The sequence below is a fragment of the Panulirus ornatus genome, chromosome 42 (assembly GCF_036320965.1).
Source record: "Panulirus ornatus isolate Po-2019 chromosome 42, ASM3632096v1, whole genome shotgun sequence".
NCBI lineage: Eukaryota > Metazoa > Arthropoda > Malacostraca > Decapoda > Palinuridae > Panulirus > Panulirus ornatus.
The window spans coordinates 5,322,610-5,347,500 of record NC_092265.1 but is presented as its reverse complement, the minus strand read 5'-3'; the positions used below and the strand labels follow the sequence as shown (position 1 = coordinate 5,347,500).

Genomic DNA, 24,891 nt, shown 5'->3' with positions numbered 1-24,891 from the left:
ATCAACACCTCGTAGATGAAACTTCCAATTCTTGTTATGCATGTTCGGCCTGAGGTATGTGCCACCCCCCATACACCTGGGGTCCTTCCTTGGATGTGTGCTACCCCCGTATATCTGGGATCCTGCCTGGGATCTGTTCTACCCCCCCCGTAGAGCGGGGGTCCTGTGTGGGATCAATGCCACCCCCGTAGAGCAGGGGTTCCTGCCTGTGATGTATGCTACCCCCCTTACAACTAAGGTCCTTCCTTGGCTTGGATATGGACGTACCACCCCCGTACAGCTGGGGGGTCCTGCCGAGGTTATGTACCCCCCCTCCCCTCTCGTATAGCTGGGGGCCGTACCTGGCCCGTGTACCCCCCCCCCCCCCCCTCGAACAGCCATGAACGACCCCCTCATGATCACCGTCTTTTATCTGAACGGTCCATTACAACAGGTATCAATCCATCGCCCTTCTTCTCTCCCAGCTTGGCCGGGAGTTAGCTGCTGCTGATGACGATGGTAATGGCGAGCCCGCACCGTTGAGGAACCAGGCCCCCGTGCTTCGCCGACCTGCCTGAGGGCGGTCCGGGTGCCAGGTGGTCCAAGCCGGGCTGATAAAAGCTCTTGATCGCCGCGGTTCGATCCGTGAGTACGATGGCCCGCAAGTCTTTCGGACGTAACCGGGTTTGGCAGGTCGAAGGCTAGGCCCATCATAATACCTTAGGGTGGTCGTTCCTCGAGAGCTGTACCGTTCGTTGTTGTTCTCAAGGGTCGGACCGTCGTTCTCAAAGGCTGTGCCGTCGTTCTTGAGGATCGCACCGTCGTGCTGAAGGGTCCGCCGTCTCGTTCAGGGGTCGTACCGTCGTGTCGGGAGCCGCGCCGTCGCCTTCGAAAGGGTCGGTCGCATCGTCTTGCCCCAAAGGCCCGCCCGTCTTAGGCTCAGTGGGTCATGCCTGTATTCCGCATGGGACGCGGTTTGAGGTGACTGCTACTTGAGCCAGAATGACTGTCTCCCGGGCACGTAATAGAAGTGTTCTGGCCAAGTAAGGAAGTGGTTAGGGTTATTCACTGGAAAAAGAAGAAAAAGAAAAAGGAAAAATGAGCTGTGCCATAGGGGAAAAAAAGGGTATCTGTTTATCTACGAGTGATGTATAGCCTGTCGTAGGTTACGTCCGGGTTATTTGCCGTAGGCTGGCAAGACGGGCCTTAAGGAAGATAGGAAGACATGAGGCACAGGGATGGTGGTGTGGAGACGGGTACACACAGTGCTTCTCAGCCCTATTCATGTCTACCGTTCTCCTGTTATCCTTCTTGCTTCTTCCACCCTCTTTGCTTGGTTCAGCTCACTCTGTGTCCCTGATTCATTTCTTGTTGTTGTTGGGTCAACCCCCCTCCCTCCCTCCCTCCCTCGAGAGATATCGTTTGTACTCTAAACTTCTTTAGTGTGAAGGGGCAACATCTACGATTTATGTGTCCTCTGGCTCCCCTAGGATGACATTGGTGTGTGCTGAAAACATCTCACGTTGTTTGATACCTATACAAGTATAGATAGAGTGTTTTGTGGGTATTTTTTTTTTTCGTTAGAGGGACGGACAGTTAATATATAAGATATGTAACTAAAGTGAAGGACGGTGATAATGTGTTGTTAATCCAGGGTTAAGTAAAAGAACCAGGTGATATATATATATATATATGTCTGTAAGAACGTTCACCTTCAAGAAGAAGGATGGGAGAAATAAAAGCATTTCGGGGGTCATGAAAGGTCAAGAAAGATATATTGTTTCCTCCATTTAAAAGTAAATGCAAAATTAAAAAAGGTTTCAGGTTCGGGTTTCCCGTTGGAATAGATCATTATAGACACCACTGTGGGTTCAGTCGGGTGTTGTAAGTACCGGTATACAGAAACGCGAGTAACAAAAACAAAAAAAAAGGTTTCGGGAGGATAGAGTGCTAAACTTCACCTCAGAATTTTCCCCTTGGGGGACGAAACCTGAGTCTTCTTTACCTGGTAAGGGAGAAGGTCGCACGTCTTGCCCAGGTCGGGGTTATAAGCTTACCTCGGAGAACCGACGGGAAAGGTACGATAGTGTGGGAGACCCGTCCCCGTAGTACACACCTGCTTGTAGTCACATCGCTTCCAGTCGTGAATAGAATGGGACTGTGGACGTATTTTTGTGTTAAAAGTTCGACAATATATATATATATATATATATATATATGACGCGTATTTCCCCATGTCAGGTGATGCCCTCAACGGAAAGATTAATTCAGGGAGGAAGCATCTTTATGTATTAGACTGAAATTTTACGTATGTGAAGATCAGTACCCATAAACATGGGGGAACCAGTTCTCTAAAGGGGCTGCCTTTGGAGTATCGAAAACGCAGAAGGGTTGCCCATGGAACTGTGAGGGCTGCCTGAGGAACTCCAATGTCTGCCTAAGGGAACTCTCAGGGTTGCCTGAGGGACTCAGAGGAGCTCCTCTCCAGGGGAACTCAAAAGAGCTGCCCCAACGGGAGCTCGGAGCGCTGCCCCAGGAACTCCTCGGTGCCCAAGGAACTCCAGCTAGCGGTTGTCGTGTTCACAGCCAGAGCTTGGCCGGTGGAGTGTGGGCAGCGGGAGTCAGTAGTGCACCGTTGGGTACACGTACTCTGGTTTGGGGGGAGGTGGTGTATATCAGTGAGGTCACCGTGGTGATCAGGACGGGGGAAAGGAGCGTCCGGCGTGTCCTGAATAAAGAAAAAAAAAAAAAAAGCTACGGTTTGGGTCCTAAAGCAAGGTCACCCGGCGCCAGGACACCCCGTCGATAAAATCCAGGGCGCCCGGGCTAGGTCATGTGGGACGGCACGGCGCCACTGAAGGTCACGGGAGAGAGAGAGAGAGAGAGAGAGAGAGAGAGAGAGAGAGAGAGAGAGAGAGAGAGAGAGAGAGAGAGAGAGAGAGGGTCCGGACACTGCAGTGGCTGGCTGCTGGTGTTGCTGCTGCTGCTGCTAGTGCTTTCATCGCCATTAAACACCAGTCGCCAGTGGTGTGATGGCGCGTAAGCTCTTATGTTGGTGACTGCGACGCGTTGGTGTGATTGATGCTGTGATGGTGGTGCCGTGGTGGCGATTGGCGTGGTGGCGGCGCTGATTAGCGGTGCCTCATGGTATTTAGTGAAGTACTCGGTAGTGCGCCGGAGTGATGAACGGAGGACGTGGTACTCCATGATGAGGAGGTTGTCCGATGCTGGTGATGAAGAGTTGGAGAAAGAAAGGTGTTGGTCACGTGAATTCCTGAAGTATCGCTTGGGGGAGAGGGATAGTGGGGGGGGGCGGAAGCCTCCTCCCCCGACATACACTCACCCACCCCGGCGCATCAGGCTAGCGGGACAAAGAATATCAAGAAACTATACTGACCTGGACGTTTCGTAGGAAAGGATGAGCGAAGATTATTCCAGATGTAAATTTTTTTTTCTTTCTTCGGCCGCCAAAGACCCGTAGATCGTAAAAGAAAAATTGAAGTACGTGAATATCTCGCTGCCGGTCTGGAGGTGTGGAACCTGACCGATGGCTTAGTGGTGTTGGAACGTACGTACTAGTCTTGATGTGGCGTGATTGTCCGCTGTGGTGCTTGTGGCTACGGTGGTGGTGGTGCCCCTCCACCCACACCCCCACCCTTCTTTTCGTCCCCTCTTTCCCCCCCTCCTCCTCTTCCCCCTCCCCCCCACTCTCTCTCTCCCCCCTTCCACCCCCCACCCCCTCCATGTCGTCTCCCCCTTCCATACCCCCGGGGGGGGGGGAGGGGGGTGGCCGGCGCAGCGTGAAGCCTCGTCGTCAGTCGTTCCCCCGCCTCTGGTTCCTCCGTCGACCCGGTTATACATCACCCAGTTGCCGGCGCGAGGAGGAGGAGAAGGACGAGGAGGAGGAGGTGGAGGAAGAGGAAGGAGTGTTAAGTCCCTCGGGATAGTTTACCCCCCCCTCTGTCGGCCGTATGACCGCTGACTGGGATAAGTGTTTTGCGCTTGGCCTGGTAAGTGCCACAATCTGGACGAGGAAGAAAAAAAAAAAAGACAACAAAATGATGATGAAGATGATATATGTATATATGTATATTTTTTTCTCGAGTGGATAAAGACAATTTCATTGTTTGGTTCGTTTTTGGATGATTTTGCCGAGCAAGACCACGGAGATGCAAACTATTTCCCAGTGTATTATTCGTAAATATGTGACTGTTTCGTCTGGAAATACATACATAAAGTGTTGACTTGTGTAAATCAGTTGATGTGTGTATACGACTCCGTATGACCTTCTGCATATTACGAAGAGTGTAAAGTTTACGTGCTGTACCATGGTTCGATGTCTGTAAGTTCCCGTGCAAACCTTCTTTGTAAAATTAAAGGCTTGGTATATTTCTTGTTATATGAACCTTAGGGTATATACACCCACCCACCCACGAAATGTTTTCAAGTGGAACGATGAAGCTTACAAATGAATTCAAGTCGATGGAAGTGGCGTTCAGAAGTGAGTGGGTTCATGTGTTCTCTGAAGTGAGTGATGGGCATTGAGGAGGATGTGCTGTGACGTGTGCAGACTTTCGTCATCTGACGAAGACGAATGCCATTTGAAATGGCTCGGCTCTGGACGTGGGCAGAACTTGTAAACCGGGCGGGCTTCGCGAAAGTGGGCGAGAGTAGTGCTTTTTTAAAGGGTCTGGCGTGCTTTTAGGGTATGTGGATATACCGCGGGTTGAAGTGAGTGAGTTCTGAAGCTGGTTCACGTACGAGTGGCAGCGGTCCTCTGTGATTAAGGACGCTCCGAACACGCTGACATTGGCTGGAACGAGTGTTATAGGACGTGAGAAATCTCGAAATATTTTGAAAAAATGGGACGCGTATTGTAATCATAATCTTTCCCTAACCCAGGCATTCTGTAGCCCGGCCTTCTGTGACTTAGGGGATCTGTGGCCCAGGGATTCAGTGGCTCAGGCATTCTGTGGCCCAGGGGCATTGTCTGGCCCAGACATTGTCAGAAATCCTGTCGTATATGACCCATATATATATGTATATTTCTATGAGTCCACTGGGAAATGAAACACGATAAGTTCCCGAGTGCACTTTCGTGTAATAATCACATCATCAGGAGAGATACAAGAAGGAAATATAGCAGTCAGTTGAAGTACGGAGACTTTGTCTCTTGGTGTAGGGCGGAGGTTGTGCACCTCGGACACACCAGCAGCAGCAGCGTGGAACAGATGACTGTAGTTTGGGAGGAATAGTTGTACTGTACACTGGCGCACTCACCCTCCAAGCGCACACGGGGACGTGAGGCGAAATACACAAAAATTACACACACACACACACACACTGGCTGTCATACAGACAAACGTACACAGAAACACAGACACACATTGATCGAGACACAGACCCGCGCGCAGGCCCATAGATAGACAGTAACAAACATAGATGATATATATATATATATATATATATATATATATATATATATATATATATATATATATATATATATATATATATATATATAGAGAGAGAGAGAGAGAGAGAGAGAGAGAGAGAGACTTAATGGATCGTCTGTTATCCGGACAGTCTGAAATGCACCTGACGCTACTAAATGAGAGGGTTGGTTAAGACGCTAGATCACCAGGCAGGAATAATGGGAGGGAGTGAGGAAGGAGACTCCTTCGACGGATGGACGATTTATCCTTGTGCCAGTGGGAACAAAGGATGCACGTCGGAGGAGCGAGCCAGAGGAGGGGGGGCCGAGGTCTCGCGTGAAACTGCTGCAGGGGCTCTGCTCTGCTCTGCTCTGTGGACCGTTCCTACTCATCTGTGTGATCCGCTTGAATATCTTGCCAGAAGGTGATGTCGTCTTGCAGATGATGCCGAGGTCGTGAGAGAAGTTTTATATATATATATATATATATATATATATATATATATATATATATATATATATATATATATATATATATAGAAAGGTAGGTAGTTTGTGTCAACTTACAGGGGAAACCTAGGGACAGACTCCAGGGCTGGTGTGGTGTGTGGCTCACGATATCTATCCGCCAGTAAACGTACTGAGGATGGGCCACAGTGCGAAAGAGAACCTCGAATATTGTCCGCTAACTGCAAGCGTCTCTGCGCGAGCGAGAAAAAAGGTCCTTTTGGGAGGGGAGTTCGACGTTGCCTTATAACCTGTCGCCCGAGTCCAGTATTAGGAGAACGCGGATGAAGGAGACCCTCTGTCTGCTGGCTAATGTTCAACTTCATGGATGAGGAAATAATGAAAAAAGCTGTTGGCTTCCTACGTAAGGCCAACACTAGAATATGCTTACCTGGTTTAGTCATATACGTATAGAAGCGCAAAGAACTAATAGAGAAGGTCCAGGGGAGGGCAACAAAGACAGCACTAGAATTAAGAGAGCTGGATTACCGGGGGGGGGGGGGAAAGGCTTAGAGGTTTTAAAACTTGCTCAGCTTGGAAGAGAGAAGAGTGAGGAGGGGATTGATAACGGAGACAGTGGACAGTTCTTCGAAGACAGATGTAGGGATTGAGCAACCAGAAGACGTAACATGAAATTATGCAAGAAGCGAGTTAAAGGAAAAGATGTAAATAAGTACCAGTATAGTATAAGTGATGGATGAATGGATTAGAATGACTTGAGGACTTTCCTAATGCAGACAGCTTACTTAGATTTTAAGAAGATGTGGGCGAGATTGTTCAAGAGAGATTGGGCCCCACGAGTGTAAAACTCCCTCGCCATTACAGTACAAATAGATAATGACACAAACACACACACACACACATACACACACACACACACACACACACACACACACACACACACACACACACACACACACACACACACACACTTCCTTGGCCTTGCATGGTAAAGGTTTCATTACACCACGTGCATTACACTCTCCCTGGCCACACCACGTGCATTACACCCACCCTGGCCACACCACGTGCATTACACCCTCCCTGGCCACTTCACGTGTATTGCACGCTCCCTGGCCACATCCATTCACATTAATATTATCAGTTCGAAAATGTGTACATAAGTCTGTTTTCCACTACAGTGTTCCGTCCCCGCTTGCATGAGGTTATTCTTTTAGTTTAACTGATATATATATATATATATATATATATATATATATATATATATATATATATATATATATATATATATATATATATATATATATATATACTCTTCCAGTCTCTACATACTATCTCACCCTCATGTTCTCACCGTTTCATCACTGTCTATCAACTTCCCAAGTAACTCGTATGTTTCGGAAGTTCAATCCTGAACTTCTCTAACCTACGTCTTTCCGCTCCTCAACCCAGCCCACGGGAGACGACAGGAGGGCAAAACGTAGGCACAGCAACGCTGCTCATGAAATACGTTACGTACGTAACCCGTCCATGAAGCTAGTTGTTATATTACGGTGTTCCCCTCCTCTCCCCGTCTCCTCCCCCCCCCTCCCCACATTATGATTAAAATCGACCCGGCCCTCTCGAGGTCCTCCTCAAGGACGAGGCTTGGATGAGCGGCAGCCTAAGGTGCTCATCTCGAGTGCCATTATATCGTGGGAGCCACTAGGGGTGGGGTGGGGTGGGGCGGGTGGTTGGGTCGGGAGGCAATGGGTTCTGCAGGTGGTGGGAGTAGGAGGGGGCATGGGGGCACGTCGAGCGGGATGGGGGAAGGGGGGGGGGGTGTGTAACAGTCAGTGGTAGGTGGTGGTTGATGTGTACTACTACTTCCAGATGGCAGCAACTGGTCCTCTCTCGACACTTGACAGCTGGTGTGAGCATAAGTGGTGTCAACAGTTGATTTGTCCCCCACGACTCTCTGCAGTTGCATGTAGTGCTTCCGTATGCCTCATTCGGCCACACGGGAGAGGGCTGGACATCCAGCCCGGTGTAAGGAGGGAGGGACTTCAACGTGGAAGAGATCTGTCAAGTGCCTTCCTAACTACAGTTAAATAACTGACTGACAACCTAGTATTCTTTTCGACAGGTTTACCAAGTGCAACTTTCGCTAAAGCGTCGCGCAGGTTTTGCTCAGCTTCGTATAACCTGAGCACCTACACTGTGTGTGTGTGTATCATTCTCCAGTGTTATCGTCCGCTGGAAGTGTGAGGTGAGGGGGGAGGTTATGGAAACGTTCTCATTATTGACCGCGTAATCATGAGGCGTTACCTCTCGTGGGGCAAATTGTTACTGACTGCCATAACTGACATTACTGTCTTACCGCTCCCATCTTCCCTACCCCACTTGCCCATTCTCATATATATATATATATATATATATATATATATATATATATATATATATATATATATATATATTGGGAGAAGATCAATACCACCAAGATACCTAGCGAAAGCGACATGCTTCAGGAAGCCCGCAAACTTAACACAGACTTCCTCAGCGGCGCCTCCTCCTCCGTCGCCACTAGGAGCGGCTGTAAACAGGCTGACCTGAACCTCAGTCTACTCGACAGTACTCCGTCAGGTCGTCGGCAGATCAGAGGCGGTGACTGGACGTACGAAGGGAACACAGCGACGCCAAATCTTACCCATCTCAGCCCGACGACAACAATCCGTCAGAACTGTTGCGTTGCGGTACCGTCGGTCAGAGCTCGTGACGTAAGCCTTGAGGTCAGGATGGAGGTGTCTGTGCGACAGCAGCCTCCGTACTGACGGATATCCCCATCCCGGCTTCCCCACAGGAGTCCCCCTCCCCTTCTCTCATTCGAGTCACCACCTGGTCACCAGCTCATTCGAACATAAGATGACCCTTTTTCCTTGCGTTATTTAAACGAACCTGGTGGAAAGGTGTGGTCGGTAGAGGAACGTACGAATGACAAAGGACATTTTCGGGTTTTTGGTAGCGCGGCCCGTCTGCTGGAAGTATTCCCCGTTCTTGCTTCCGCGCCCGCTGTAAGAACGGAGCGAGGCGGTTTTGTGCGAAATCACAGCTGACGTCTTGGAAGGCAGTTTACGTTCCTGGGTTGTCAGTAAGGCGCGCTGCTTCATGTGCGCCATACGTTACTGCTGAGGCTGAAAAGCGATACTCCGGAGGGCAGTTTACATTCAGACATTTCTATCGATATACATTACTGGGTAGTTTACATTTCATAGCGTCATTAGTACTCCTCTGAAATAAGTAGTTTACATTTTCATCTTTCTAGCGGTAACGCTCCACCTGACCAGTTTGTATACGCTCATGTTCATCCAGCAAGGCCAACATTACCTCCCATGACCATCATGCTATATAACCACACCTGACCCCTAACATCGCTCTTTGATTGATCCACAGATCAAGCGAATTAGCATAGCTTTAAACGGCCTCCGAGCGAGACGGGCATAGCACCGTCAGGCCGGAGACGACAGGACCCGCTGCGTCGTACCGAAGCTGGCGACGCTGAACACCTGACGCAGGCAACAGAGAGGTCGTGGTAGGCAAAAGATGGCAACTGTTGGCAGACTGTCTGGGTGACTGGTGAACTGTTGGCCGACTAGCTGACGAACGAGGCAAGCGGAGCACGCACGTGTTGAACAAGCGAATCCTCCCCGTTTTATATATATATATATATATATATATATATATATATATATATATATATATATATATATATATATATATATATATATATATTATTATATGCGCCCTTGACACGCGAGACGCCCCCACCCCTCTTATATCAAAGCGCAGTCACCGTACCATTCAATTTTCCCTTTTTAGTCCCCCGGGTAATTAGTTTTTGAGGCGGCTAAAGACGAAGGGCCACAGTCTCTGCGCTGGATGAGTGCGTCATCTGCACAGTGTGTGTGTGTGTGTGTGTGTGTGTGTGTGTGTGTGTGTGTTTAGTGTGGAGGACGGAGAGAGAGAGAGAGAGAGAGAGAGAGAGAGAGAGAGAGAGAGAGAGAGAGAGAGAGAGAGAGAGAGAGAGAGAATGTGCTCTGTAGATAGACCCTTCCCCCAACCCCTTCACGCCAGGTGGTATTCCTCCTGTCAGATGAGAGGCCAGACGCCAGCCTTGATGGTATACCTTGATGGGTGTACGTGGATTCCAGTGGGCAGAGCAAGACAGCACTTGGAAACACTTTACGTTAACGTCTGTGGGATCTGTTTTTATCTTCGATAGCTGTCTGCGCGTGACATAATCTAACCCAGCCTCACCCAAGCTGATCATGTGACATAACCTGACCCAGCTGACCTTAACTAAACCTGACCTGCACTAACAGGTGACTTAAATGCCAGTGCTGAGCTCATGTGCCCGTTGAATTTGAACAGCGTATGTAGTAGATCTTACAGTATATACACAGACAGGTGGATAGACTTGCCTCAGTCGCTGAATAGATTATGTAGATATTGTCCATAGGGACGCCTCGGTTCGTCGTATCCTTGATCCCTCTGTTGCTGTACTCGTTTCTTTTTTTTTTTTTTTATTTATCTAAGGCTGCTGCTCGAATCTTGTGCCCCCCGTTCATCTCTCTCATATCTCTCCCCAACATTTTGCCGTGCTTGCAACTTGTCCATTCTCTGATGATAAGTTGATGATAAGTTCCTGTCAGTCCTCCACACACGCGACCTACCCGTTCGTCTCTTGTAAGCTCACCGTCATCCGTTCGCTCCTCTTGCTCCTCTATGGTCACCCTCAGCTTTCACACCAACACATCTTCATCAGCAGGTCGCGTGGTTATCCCTGGTATCCGCACCCTCACCCTGGAGACGTTGCCTGTGTAGCACCTCTGCCACCTAACACCTGTCCATATCTTCAAGTCTTTCGTCAGTCTGCGCTCATGTCACGCCTGTATTTGCGTTTCTGTATCACCTTTTTTTTTTTCCCCATGTACCCGTTTTGTTCTCTCTCTCTCTCTCTCTCTCTCTCTCTCTCTCTCTCTCTCTCTCTCTCTCTCTCTCTCTCTCTCTCTCTCTCTCTCTCTCTCTGCACTTCCTTAATACGTGTCTAAGCCTCTGTAAAGTCGAGTCACATCTGACACACTTACTCTTTTGTTTAGTTTTCTTTTTTTTTTTCTGGGGTGGATAACTTTTACACTCGTCACACCTGTGTAGATATACATACATACATACCTCTCTCCTCCTCTCCAGTCACATCCTGCCCTTTGTCTCACGCATGCCAGACCACTTAAAAAAAAAAAAGAAACCTCTTCATTTGTTCGATGTGGTCAACCATTGGGTTCGCTCAGACCTGTTGTTCATCAGTTCTCCACCTTTCACCTTGGTCCCCCCTCTGCGCCAGGGGGAGTTAGGTGGGGGTACAGTACCTTGCCAGAGGGTGAACGCTAGGGGAAAGGTGGCCAGGCAGGTACTTCAGTCGCCCAAGTATGTGTCATTTATCGTCCTGCTGCTCCTCCAAAGGAAGCCAAGGATTACCAGCACCCCCACACGACCATCCCGGGGGTTGGGGGCCAGGTCAGCGTCGGTCTGGTCGGCCAGTGTGACCAAAGACAGCCCTCTCGGTCTTTTGGCTATTATCAAGACCTGGGTAGGATTATTCCAAGGCGCATTTTCAGTGAAACATCTTGATGTTAACAAAAAATATATTTCTGTATCAATCTACATTTCCTTATAAGACTTTTTTTGGATTTTTTGATAAATTGTTTGTTTCAGTTTTTGTATTCTCTGAGAAATTGTGTCATATATATATATATATATATATATATATATATATATATATATATATATATATATATATATATATCTATATATATATATATACACCTTTAAATATACCTTACGCTATTTGTATCTCGTCTTAGAGCAGTCAGCTTTCTGCTTCAGCGCCTGGACATGGCTCTCCAGCAAGGGGAGAAATGCCAGTCGCATTAGAGGCTTGAATCACGTCCCCTCTCCATACAGCTAGAGGATCGTAACATAGTGCAATTTAATTATTTTTATAATCATAAAATCTATTTTAATGAGTATTTTTCCCCAATAAAGTATATGTGTGAAGAAAATAAAGAGGGTGTGATATGGGAAGAAAATATTTCAGACAATCTTAGGGGATTTTTTTCGTTACTAGTATGCTTTATATATATATATATATATATATATATATATATATATATATATATATATATATATGTGTGTGTGTGTGTGTGTGTGTGTGTGTGTGTGTGTGTAAGGGCTTGCCGTTCAGGCGCTGGGCCAATAATTCTTTTACGCAGACGCAGGGCGCGCGGCCTGGGGGCTGGACGCCATGCATTCTTCAGGAGCGTTGTCTCCGAGGAGCCCGCCGCGCAGTTTCGAACTTCTCCCGCGGGAAAAACTCCGGCCGGTGATACTGTACGGTCCACATAGCCCCTGGCTGACTGAGCCTTAGAAGGAAGAATCTTCACTTGGCCCCCTTCTCTGTTCCTTCTTTTGGAAAACTGAAACAAGAGGGGAAGGTTTCGTGACCCCCCCAGCTCCCACCCCTTTCAGTCACCTTCTACGACACGCAGGGAATACGTAGGCAGTATTTTTTCTTCCCTATCCTCAGGGATAATATATATATATATATATATATATATATATATATATATATATATATATATATATATATATATATATATATATATATGTATGTATAAAGTCAAAGAGGGCGCACACGTATAAGTACAAGTACACAGCAAGTGCATAAACAGTGTGTACATATTTCACGTGGTGGCAATTTACATTCCAGCATGCAGTTACGGAAATTCCCAGCCTGTGTGTGTGTGTGTGTGTGTGTGTGTGTGTGTGTGTTTGTGTGTGTGTGTGTGTAAGGTAAGGTCGTTTGCCTGCCTCCCCTCTGGTTCCAGGAAGAGGTGCTGCTTTAAAACAATGTCTTGCCATGCCTTCGTCAACTGACCCTCCACACACACACACACACACACACACACACACACACACACACACACACACACAGAGTGTCCGCCGTGGTCGATGGTACTAAGGTTGTCTCATGGGTCGAGGGTCGATCTGACACGACCCCAGCTCTGCCATCACCACGAGCAGGAAGGAGGAGGTGCGAGTTGGTTGTGTGTGTGTGACTGAGAATAAGTCATATTCCTCGTGGTCATGAGTGTCGGTGCTGGTTCGTCTGATCGAATGATTTGAGGTAGTGGTGGGTGCGTAGTGTGGTAGGTGAGGGAGTAGGTAAGATGAAGGGGTGATGGAGGGGGGCGAGAGAGAGAGAGAGAGAGAGAGAGAGAGAGAGAGAGAGAGAGAGAGAGAGAGAGAGAGAGAGAGAGAGAGAGACGGGTGGTTCATTCATCGATTTCCTGTGGGTTGTGTTTGATGATGTGAACTCTAGATTGTTGCTGCTGCTAGGGAGGAGGACCCCGAGGAGGCGCCCTCCCTCCCTCCCTCCTCCCTCCGCTCGTTACGTCCTTCGTCGTTATGGAGTTCTGGGGAGTGTGTATAGTTGGGGAGGGGGGGGGGGTATAACGCTAATTTTACCCCGACGCTCTTACGTCAATCATGATCTAATGGCGTTATTTTTTCTTTTACGTTAATTTTTTTTTATGTGTAACGATGGAGAAAGGGGATGAATAAATGCCATGTCGTGCGGTCATGAGGTATGAGGAAGACTGTTATTCATGGGTGGTGAATAATCTTGTTTTTATGTTATTCAAAAGATTTCTAGGTTTGTCAGACGCGAGCAGTTGATAAGATTTTGTACGTCGTGTGTGTGTGTGTGTGTGTGTGTGTGTGTGTGTGTGTGTGTGTGTTAATCACAGAGCAGATGGCATGACTCTAAGAGCAGGGATGAGTTATTGGATGAGAGGGGTGAGGGGAAGGTGTATGAGGAGGGGGGAGAGTAAGAAGGGAGGGTGGGGGGAGAAGACGTGAGTACTGGAACGAGGAGGAGGAGGTGGTGCAGGAGGAGGAGTGGTGAGTGAGGCAACGGGCAGGAGGAGGGGATGGCCTGGTGAGGGAGCACGACTTGAAGGGGGTCATGCGTAATGGACAGAGAGAGAGAGAGAGAGAGAGAGAGAGAGAGAGAGAGAGAGAGAGAGAGAGAGAGAGAGAGAGAGGATGCAGTCAGACAGCATGGCAAAGGGAAGAGAATCTCACTCAAGGTAAGAAAGGGAGGAAGTTGGGTATACGTATCGGAGGCCAGGCCACCGTGCTCAAGAGATCGTACCGTCGTGCCTCCTCTGGATCGTACCGTCGTGTCTCCTCTGGATCGTACCGTCGTGCAGCCTCTGGATCGTACCGTCGTGTGTCCTCTGGATCGTACCGTCGCGCCTCTGGATCGTACCGTCGTGCTCAGTGGGCGTACCTTCGTGTTCGAGGGGGGTGGTGGGTGTTGTTGTACCAGTGGTGCTTCGAGCGAGGGTCGTGTTCCGTCCCGCTCGAGATGTTTTACCCACAAAGTAAGTGGGCTACAGCGTCACACGTCACGCCAAGCTAAACCCGACTTACGAAACCGAGATGCATGTGAACACAACGGCGGTGTGGAAAGCCTACATACCCGCCTACTTACCTACCTACTTGCTTACCTACCAACCTTCCTACCTACCTGTCTACCAACCTACCAACCTTCTTACCTACCTATCTACCTACTTACCAACCTACCAACCTTCTTCCCTACCTATCTACCTACCTACCTACCTACCTACCAACTTGCCTACCGACCTACCTACCTGCCAGCCGTGGATGGCGTGCATGACGTGCACCCGAGGGTAGAGTTGGTGTCGAAACGAGTATAGTCATGAACGGGTCTCTGCTAGGAGGAGGTAACGCATGAATCTCCCAAGTAATGAGATGTCCGTCACCCGTAGACGAAATGCGTATATATTTACGCCCACGTGAACGTATAAAAGTGTACATATCTAGATACGACTACATGCTTTAAAACGCACACATCGGGAGTACACACACACACACAAAAGGAGGAGGGTTGAGATGTTAGAGCAACTGTGTGTGTGTGTGTGTGTGTGTGTGTGTGTGTACTTCCTCGTGACATGGTCGGTTCGTGTATAATTCCGGTCCTTCTCGTGTACTTCGCAACAGCCTTTACTCTTTTAGTCTGTGATTTAACGTCGCTGCATTCGCTTTCCTCCTGTAACCACGCCGTCTTCTGTAACTTTGTTGGTTCAGTTCTACTGTGGCAGTGGCACTAGTTCCCCGCGATATACGGCATATCGTCTCTTCCCTTATTCTTATATCTCTCGTAATACACACACACACACACACACACACACACACACACACACACACACATATATATATATATATATATATATATATATATATATATATATATATATATATATATATATATATATATTCCTATGTCCTATGAGTCCACGGGGAAAATGAATCACGATAAGTTCCCAAGTGCACTTTCGTGTAATAATCACATCATCAGGGGAGACACAAGAGAGAAATATTTTACCAAATGGCGTCCTAGCTTCGTTACGAAATGAATCTTGCTGTGTCATGACCAGTGGTCCAGTAATGGCTGGCATACAAATGTAGAATGTAAACACAAGAAAAGAATTATACCATTACTTGGGAAGGAATGCTGTAGGCCAATTTAGGGATGATGGGTTTGCTTTTTTTTTTTACCAATTTGTGAGGAGGAAATGGTAAGAACAGTATTTTTTTTATGAAGAAGATAGAAGTAGTTGGGTCAAGGGTATATATATATATATATATATATATATATGATATAAAGAGATGGTAACGGTGTTTGTACACGGTATGTCATGGGAAATCTATTAAGTGCTGGAGGCGATAACAAGGCGCCCCCCTTTACAGCGAAATATTTCAAAGTGGTAAACGATGATGATGATGATGATGACGATGATGATGATAATGATGATGATGACGATGATGATGATGATGATGTCACTTTGGGCATTGTTCAGTGACAGTGAGTGGGGATATGGTCATCTCATCCGGGGGGTTACTGTAGCGAAGACGTTGATTAGTACAACCCGAGAGTAAGGTGCTACTGTGATACACTCCCCCTCAGCTACCCACCTACACACACACACACACACACACACACACACAGACACACACACACACACACACAAACCATCCAGGTCGGCCCAGAAGCACAGCTGGTCGGAGCTTTAGGAGTTGAGTCAACGATCTTTGAGTCTAGGCGATGCCTCGTTTTCCTTCCCGTTTTCTTCGTCTCCTACTTGCTTGCTTGCTTCCCACGACGCAGAGTGTGTTGCTTGCAAACACTACTACACTCATGACCTGCGCCTCCCATTTGACCTTCCACCTCCCCCTTCTCCTTTCCCTCCCACGCTTGGGAGGGTCTAATGCCACGTCCCAGACCCACTGTGTATGATTATGGAGTAATGACACCTATATTATCTCCCACGAAGTTCCGTTTTTTTCTTCTTTACGGCTCCCGTTAAACTTGAGTCTGTCCCCCACTGGCCGTGGAGGTAATTTCCGCTTGGTTTCTGACTTCGCCTCCGGTTAAGACATGATTATGTCACTCTCTTAATTCGTTGGTATATGGTCAGGTTCAACACAAGACGCGTCGGGTTATGCACGTCCGACTGAAACTTGCATAATTAACTCGTTGGGGGGACGACGGAACGACCCTTGAGCACGACATGACGACGTTTGAGCATGTGGCCGGTACGACCCTTGGGCACGAAGGTGCACTTGGATCTTTGAGCACGATGGTACGACTTCCGTGGCGAGGTGATGGCTTGAAGTCGCCTTTGACCCGGCAGCTGTGTTGGGGGGGTCAGGTCAAAGGCCGAGAATGGTCGAGTGTCGTGTCGTAGTGTTCAGGGGCGGGGAAGGGGGAGAAGAGGGGGTGGAGGGGAGGGTCAAAGTACGACGGCAGGTCGTGGCGTGGGAAACGACGACTCGCCGCACCAGGGGGTGGTGGACGCCGGTAAGGTGGTGCAAAACGCCCCTAGCGGCAGTTTATTCTATCCCCAGTTGGTCCAGTACCAGAACACGATTTCTAAGGGAATCAACCTATTAACGTAACACACACACACACACACACACACACACACGTATATATATATATATATATATATATATATATATATATATATATATATATATATATATATATATAACGAGCAATTTCAACAGGTTGGTTTAAACTATTAACATTTTTTTTCTTCTCTTGTTCTCCTCACTCGCCTTGCGAAGCGCAACACATGCCTAAGGCAACAGTCACATGATACAGTAAGTTGTTCGGTCGAGTGGGCAAGAGACCGGCAACTTTAATGATGTAATTAAGCAGCCTGCCGCTGATAGCATCATCAACCCAAGGATCCATTCATTCACCCTCTACACCCCGAATGGCTGAGGAGTGTTCGGCCAAGGGGAAACAAGGCTTACATATGTGTGTGTGTGTGTGTGTGTGTGTGTGTGTGTGTGTGTGTGTGTGTGTGTGTGTGTGTATTATAATCTTTTAATTTATGCTTCCTTAGTTTTTCTGTAAAGCGTAAAAATACCTAGAGTGAGTCTTCTAAGATCAAACGAGACATTTTCAGATTTTCCTTCTCAGTCATACTCCCATTTCCCGTTTGTTTCTTCCGTTAACGGTAGGGAGAAACAGTGAGCGGGCAGGGTCAGTAGATACAGTTGATTTTCGTTACTCCGTACTTCAGTATCTGTAACTACATAAAAAGCCCTTACCCCGTTTTTTTTTTTTTTTTTTTTTTTTAGATGTCACTACACGAAGGTTTGGTGTAAACCCCGGCGACATATTATCCAGTTTCTACGCAAAGTTGGCAGCGTGGGGGTCGGGCCTTTTTTTGGCGGGGTTAAGGGGAGGAGGGATGGGGTGGGTTGAAGTGGGGTTGGGGGGGGAGGGGTGTCAGTAAGGAGTGTGACGTCATTGGTTGTCATGGTTACCGATGTTCCCGCGCCAACATCTCCGTTGATGAGAAAGTTGAGATAGACACCGCATTGACGGGAAGATCCCCAAAATCTGTTTGTTTTCTTTTTTCATCTGTTATAGGAAACCCGAATCCACTGATCTGCTGAGGTGATAACACGTCTTAAAGTGGCAGTAGACAAATAATAATCTATTACTTCTGGAAAGGCATACGTATATTAGAATTGCGATTACCGCTGTGATCTTTCAGATTGTTAAGGTTGATTTAGTTAACAACCCCCCACGACCATGTAGATAATCCATTTTCTATCAGCTACGCGAGAATATGCATTCCTGAACACGCTTACACCTGCCTCCCTCACCCGCGTCGTACATCTGGCAGCTGCGGCCGTTGCCTGGCGGAACTGCGCAACGTTATTGGCTGCCCGAGGAAAGATAATCATCAGAAAATCGTCACCTCCCACTGTTAATTTAATCGTTGTGTTCGTTATAAGCTTCACTGAAGGACAAAACTGCGTCACGGTCAACGGAGGAATGAGGTGTTAGATGAAGTAGTGACCCGCCGGGTAAATAAGCGAGGTATGTGGAGGGCGGGCCACATGCCTACGTCACAGGCCAGGATGAGTCATCGCGGGGTTGCAGCAGACTGGGCCGGAAAACCTTTTCCATAGAACTCCCTCCCTCCCTCATCGCATTTTGCACCGTTTTTGCTCAAGTATCACTTCAATTAGAATGCTATAAACTTCACTGCCTTCAATGTCTCATTTTCACGGTGGGGTTGTGTTTGTGAAAACCCCCCCTCCGTCCAGACTTGCGAATCTAAATAACGCAAGTCACGCCCAGTGTGTAAATGCAGGGCTAGTATTAAAGAGGATATGCCCACGGGGTCCTTTTGCTTGGCCGTCACGGCGCGGGCAAGACGAGTCGCCCACCAGCGCCCACCCTCAGCCGCAGGACGCTCTCCCAACTAAGGCACCCGGTGCCCGGCTCTCGTTAGGGGCCTACGCCTTGGGTTTTGTGAGAGGGAGGAGAGAGGCCTTGTAGTAGTGTGGTGTGGTGTGGTGTGTGTGAGGGTGTGTGCGCGCGGCGGGATCTGAGGGGAGAGTCCCCTTTTCTCAGACGTGTTTAGTGTTGGTGGTGGTGGTGGCGGTGGTGGTGGTGGTGGGGGGAGGGAGGGGAGGGGGGTGTGGCACCTGAGGTTAGGACTGGCTGCCTGGCTGGCCAGTCTCTCCCCTCGGCCCCGCTCACGCACCAGGGTCTTTGGACCTCGTGAGACCATGTAAGACTTTTCGGACCACAACCTCCGCCTCCCTCCTTATGGAATATTGATTTGAGGGGAAGAAGGTCATCGCCCATGAAGACCGGCCAGGACTTGCTGGCTGTGTGACCAGCGACACTCACCCTCCCCCCCCGGAGCCGCCCCCTGGCTCACGGTGAGAAGGTAAGTTTCGTCCGTTTACCAGATGGGAGGGCCTGATGCTGCTGCTGGGGCAGCGGCAGGCCGGGGAGGCATCAGTGGGAGCGGCGGAGGGAAGACCCCGGGATTATGTAGGGAGGGGTCATATAGGGATCAGTTGAGGCTTTCTTTACTCCCTGGGTGACTGTGAGAGGAAGGGAGATGGGTGGCATGAAATATCCTGGAACAAAGAGTTGAAAAGAAAATGAAGAAATATTAGAGTAAATATTTCGAGCTGGCAGTTATTTAGTGAATGAGGTGGGGTCATGCTTTGTGGCAGCGGACTGACCTCCTCAGGCTCAGGTAACCAGATGTGGCCATCTGTGGGATCTTGTATTATTACACACACACACACACACACACACACACACACACACACCCACACTTACGACTGAAGAGATACATACAGGTCTCCCACTCATGACGTGAGGTGTGTGTGTGTGTGTGTGTGTGTGTGTGTGTGTGTGTGTGGAGCATGTCTTTTGGGCTCCTACACTCAGGAGAAAGACATGAGTGAGTGGGGGTCATGCGTGAGGTGTGGTGTGTGTTTCAGTGGATGTTGGAGCATGTCTTGTGCCCTGTCCAGCAGACGTGCCAAGCAGGCCTACCGCATACACACACACACACACACACACACACACACACACACACACACACACACACAGCCCACCACTCCCATCCACTACGGTTTTTTGGAAATATTCAGGTTATTAAACATAACTAATTGTACGTCAATCTGGAAAATTATATATATATATATATATATATATATATATATATATATATATATATATATATATATATATATATATATATATATATATATGCACTAGTTGTAGAGAATTTCGTCTGTGATTCCCATCACTAAGGAAATAACAGTAGACTCAAGGTAAAAAAAAAAGAACATTAGGTTATTATGTAGCCCACCTGCAGTACATGTCCTGAGTCTATTGTGTTCCAAGTTTGAGCTTTGAGTTCCATCGTGGGCTTTTTATTTCCCCTCCCAACATGCTCGAGAGCTGAACACACACACACACACACACACACACACACACACACACATACATCAACAGCTTTGTCCTGGCACGGGTCTGTGTTCGGGTGGGCGTTAACAACGGCCGCGGCTCCTGTCGTGGCCACAGTCGACGGGTTCCACAGAATTTTCCATAGCTCCTCTTTCAGTGTCGGATAGGAGCGTCGCTCCCCCCCTTGTACTCTGTGTGTGTGTGTGTGTGTGTGTGTGTGTGTGTGTGTGGTGAGGGAGAGGCAAGTGGTGGTGGTGGTGGTGGTGAGTGTGGGCGACCCCCTGAAGTCGGTGTCTGCAACCCCCTTCCATCGCTCAATAGATTCCAACCACATTTACCCGAATTCTTCATCATGCACCGGAGGAATGCACCTCCCGTTTGTTGTACGACCTGTGATGGCTTCTCTCTCACGTTGCCCATGATTGGCATCAGGTGTCAGGTGGTGGTGGTGGAGGGACGTGCGTGTGGCACGGCTGTAAGAGGGTTCAAGTTTAGCGGTAGATGTATGGGCGTCGGGTCGGCCTCTCCCTGTAGCCTGCAGCGGAGGAGGAATACAATGTGACCTGTACGCAGCGGAGAACAGCTGGTAGTACACACGTAGAAGAACTGGTAGTACCCACGTAGAAGTACTGTTAGTACCCATGTAGAAACTGGTAGCACCCACATAGAACTAGTGGTAATGCCCACGTAGAACTGGTGGTAGTACCCACGTAGAAGAACTGGTAATACCCATGTAGAACAACTGGTACCACCCACGTAAAACTGGTGGTAGCACCCACGTAGAACTGGTGGTAGTCCCACGTAGAAGAACTGGTAGTACCCACGTAGAACAACTGATAGCACCCACGTAAAATAGTGGTAGCACCCACGTAGAACTGGTGGTAGCACCAACGTAGAACTGGTGGTAGTACCCACGTAGAACAACCGGTTGCACCCACGTAGTAGAACTGGTGGTTGATGACCCGCTTTTGAACCCCTCCCTCAGCGGACGTAATCTTTAAAACATGGTAGATCAGGCGATGAGGTTTACTGTTTTTTTTTTGCGTTGGGGTTGAAGTAAGAACGAGCAGTTATAGAAACAGAAACACAAAAGAGGAAAAAAAAAAAAAGAGTTGGGAAAAGTTTTTTTCCTCGGTCGTTTTGGAAGCCCTGAGCCATCGTTGAGATGTGAGGAAGGTCTGTGCCTTGACACTCGTCTTATCACTAGGGTACGTTAGAGTTAGTGCCTCTAGCGCAGGTGCTTTGCCACCCTGCTGCCATCTCCATACCCTGTTTGGTTGCCGCGTCCTCTTCTGTAAGGCTGGTGGTGGCGGACATTAGTTCTGCTGGAGTTGTGGGATTAGTTCTAGTGGACTTGTGGAATTAGTTTCTGTAAGGTTAGCGGACTTGTGAGGTTGTCACTGGCGAACTTGTGGAATGGGCTGTGTAGGGCATATGTCAAATTGGTTCTGTTAGGCTGGAGGAATTGCGAAATTGGTTCTGTAAGGCTGGGGGACTCGTGAAATTGGGGTATGTAAGGCTGGCGAAATAGTAAAATTGGGTCTTCTCCTTTGAATCTCTCAAGGAGTCATTTGCTGTGTGATACCCCGAACAACTTGGCTGCTCCAACCCGCTCTCCCCACCACTTGAGTGAGACGGCCCGATACGACCCTTGAGCACGACACGGTACGACTCTTAGATCAAGCCGGGATTCAAAGCCATCTCGCCTAAGGGTCGTACCGTTATGCTCGCGGATCTTTCCGTCTTGCCAAGTGGTCGCACTGTCGTGCTCAAAGAGGTTGTGTCGTCGTGCTCAAGGGTCGTCCTGCTTTGCTCAAGGGTCGTACCGTCGTGCTCAAGGGTCATACGGTTATGCTCAGGGGTCGTACCCTCCGTCGTGCCCTGGGGTCTTCGTACCTTCCGTCGTGCTCAGGGGTCTTACGATAGCCCACACAGCCATCGTCTGCCGCAGCGTGGTGCTTTTGGTCGGTGTCCGTTGCGACCCCGGCCGATGCAGGCGGATGTCGTAAACCACGCGTCTGCAGCAGCAGCAGCGGCAGTGCAGCACCACAGTCGAGGGGGAACTTTTCGGCACAGCAAAAGCGACATTACCGAAAGCATCGAACTCACTTGTATCGAACTCGTCTTACGTTACGATCGAGAAGTGAACGTCACGTCGACGTATTCCCTCGTCCTCCTCTGCTCCAAAATGGTTATAAGGAAACATTTCGCCTCACTCCCTCTCATGAAAAATAAAAAACGAAAAGTAAAATGTGTATCTCCTAATGTCTCTGATCCGGGGATCATGTCTCATGGCGAACCCTGGGTTACAATGCATGTTCCGAGCCTGGACCAGTTCCGTCAGGCAGAGTGACGCCGCCCAAGACCCAAGGATTGTGATGAATGTCCGTACTTATGTAATTTACCTGTGGCATTTTATTATATATATATATATATATATATATATATATATATATATATATATATATATATATATATATATATATATATGAACAACTTTGGGGTGGGAAGTTCTTTGACGTAACCTACCCTGACTTGACCGCCCCACATCTAACGTAGCCTGGCCTCGCCTTCCTTGATCTCACTAACCCTGACCTAACGTTTGAATTCCGCTGTCGTAACGCATATCACTGCCCTTGTGTATTTTACCTTGCTTACAATGACTTGAACAGAATGATAAAGTTACGATATCGTAACTTTTACAATATATATATATATATATATATATATATATATATATATATATATATATATATATATATATATATATATATATACATATATATATATTGATTATATACTTATAATTACTTGTTTTGATATCGTAGAGAAGTGTTTTTACAATTGTTGGTCCTCATCTTTTGTGTGTGTGTGTGTGTGTGTGTGTGTGTGTTAATCATAATAAAACCCCGTAACCCTATTTATGGAGCTCCTGCAGCTTCGAAGGTGCGTTTCACGTGGGAGCAGAGTCAAGTGGGCTTCTTTGGGGGACGAGAAGGTGTCCCCTTTTTTCCGTACTCTCGACGCTGATGCAGCTTCGTGGAAGGTGACTTTCACTCGCGTTGTTTACTTTTACAGAACTCGTGTGGTTCAGGAGTATACTGGGAGCCACAGGGAATATACTGGGAGCTTGGAGTCGCAGGGAATATGCTGGGAGCCACAGGGAATGTGAATCGCGAAGATCCGAGCGTTTTCGTGGTGATGATTTAACCTGTACGGGGATACCCCTGTACCCCTGACCATATGAATGATCACGAACGCCCTCGGACCTTCGTGTTTTGTTTTCGAACCATCACCACCACCGTCACCAACGGCCACTAACGTACCACCACTACCATGAACCACCACCACCACCACCGCCACCACCACCACCACCGTCACCAACGGCCAATAACGCACCACCACTACCATGAACCATCACCACCAACACACCACCACAACCACACTCCCACCACCATTACCACGACGGTCACCACCAGCACATCACGACCAACCTCTGGCAAGATCTGCAACCCAAGGAGACCTCTCTCTCTCTCTCTCTCTCTCTCTCTCTCTCTCTCTCTCTCTCTCTCTCTCTCTCTCTCTCTCTCTCTCTCTCTCTCTCTCTCCCAGTACCCCCTCCCCCCCTGCCACAACCCCTGCCGCCATCACCACCAACAACAGACGTCCACTGTTGCATGTGCGTCGTCCCAGCTCCGCCGCTGGTGCATAATACAATCTCACTCACAGCAGAAGCAAGTGCGTTCGATGATAATCGACTTTACGAATCAACGTCAGACGCCCCGTGGTACGATTTCCGCCCGTGAGGTACCGACTCTCTCTATCTCGTGTGTGGCATCGTGTTCATTAAATCGCAGTAAACAAGGATTGGAACAGGAGCTTCGTTGTCGACTCCTGCGGGATGCCCTTGCTGAGGTCATACCCAGTGCTGGAGGGGCACAAGAACCACATCCAGAGAGAGTAATTATTATTCGGCGTGAGATGCATCGTTCGGCCTTATTAAACTCAAGTGGTAGTGGCTCGTGAGGAGGAGGGGAGGGCTCATACTGGAGAACGGGAGTGTTTACTGCCTGTCTCGTAAGATTTTGAACACCGCCGTTGACCACGGGTCTCAGGAGGACTGGGATGGAGTGTATGTATATTCACCTCTCACGTTGCTGACTCATGAGATTATTATACAGGTGTGGATAGTGTCGGGTACCATGCAACACTGGGAAAGATGTAGAATATATATATATATATATATATATATATATATATATATATATATATATATATATATATATATTCCCGGTTATATATATATATATATATATATATATATATATATATATATATATATATATATATATATATATATATATATATATATATAACACACGTTCAGGCAGACAGACACCAGAGCTCAGAAAGCAGACAAAAAAAAGGAGAAACGCACTTTAACGGACGTGAGGTGATACTGGTTCGCAAACGCCGACAAAGATTAAGAAAAATATGTGATTACACACCTGCTTTAGATAATAGGTCCATATAGATCTGAGTAGAGCCATTAGAGCTACCAAAGAGGTCCTCCAATAGAGTCATA

At 48.0% G+C, this 24,891-nt stretch overlaps 1 protein-coding gene across 6 annotated transcripts in view; it reads left to right on the top strand.

Moving 5' to 3' along the window:
* The window catches only part of LOC139761857 (uncharacterized), a 557,099-nt gene that overhangs the window by 4,666 nt on the left and 527,542 nt on the right, over positions 1 to 24,891 (top strand). Inside the window, exon 1 of one of the 6 annotated variants that reach the window (XM_071686398.1) lies at positions 3,936 to 3,989. The exons of the other annotated variants lie outside the window; for them this stretch is intronic. Coding sequence (XP_071542499.1) covers positions 3,951 to 3,989 — 39 coding nt within the window. The 5' untranslated portion in view covers positions 3,936 to 3,950. Of the gene's footprint in view, positions 1 to 3,935; positions 3,990 to 24,891 lie in introns of those variants that run through there. 6 annotated transcript variants of the gene reach the window in all.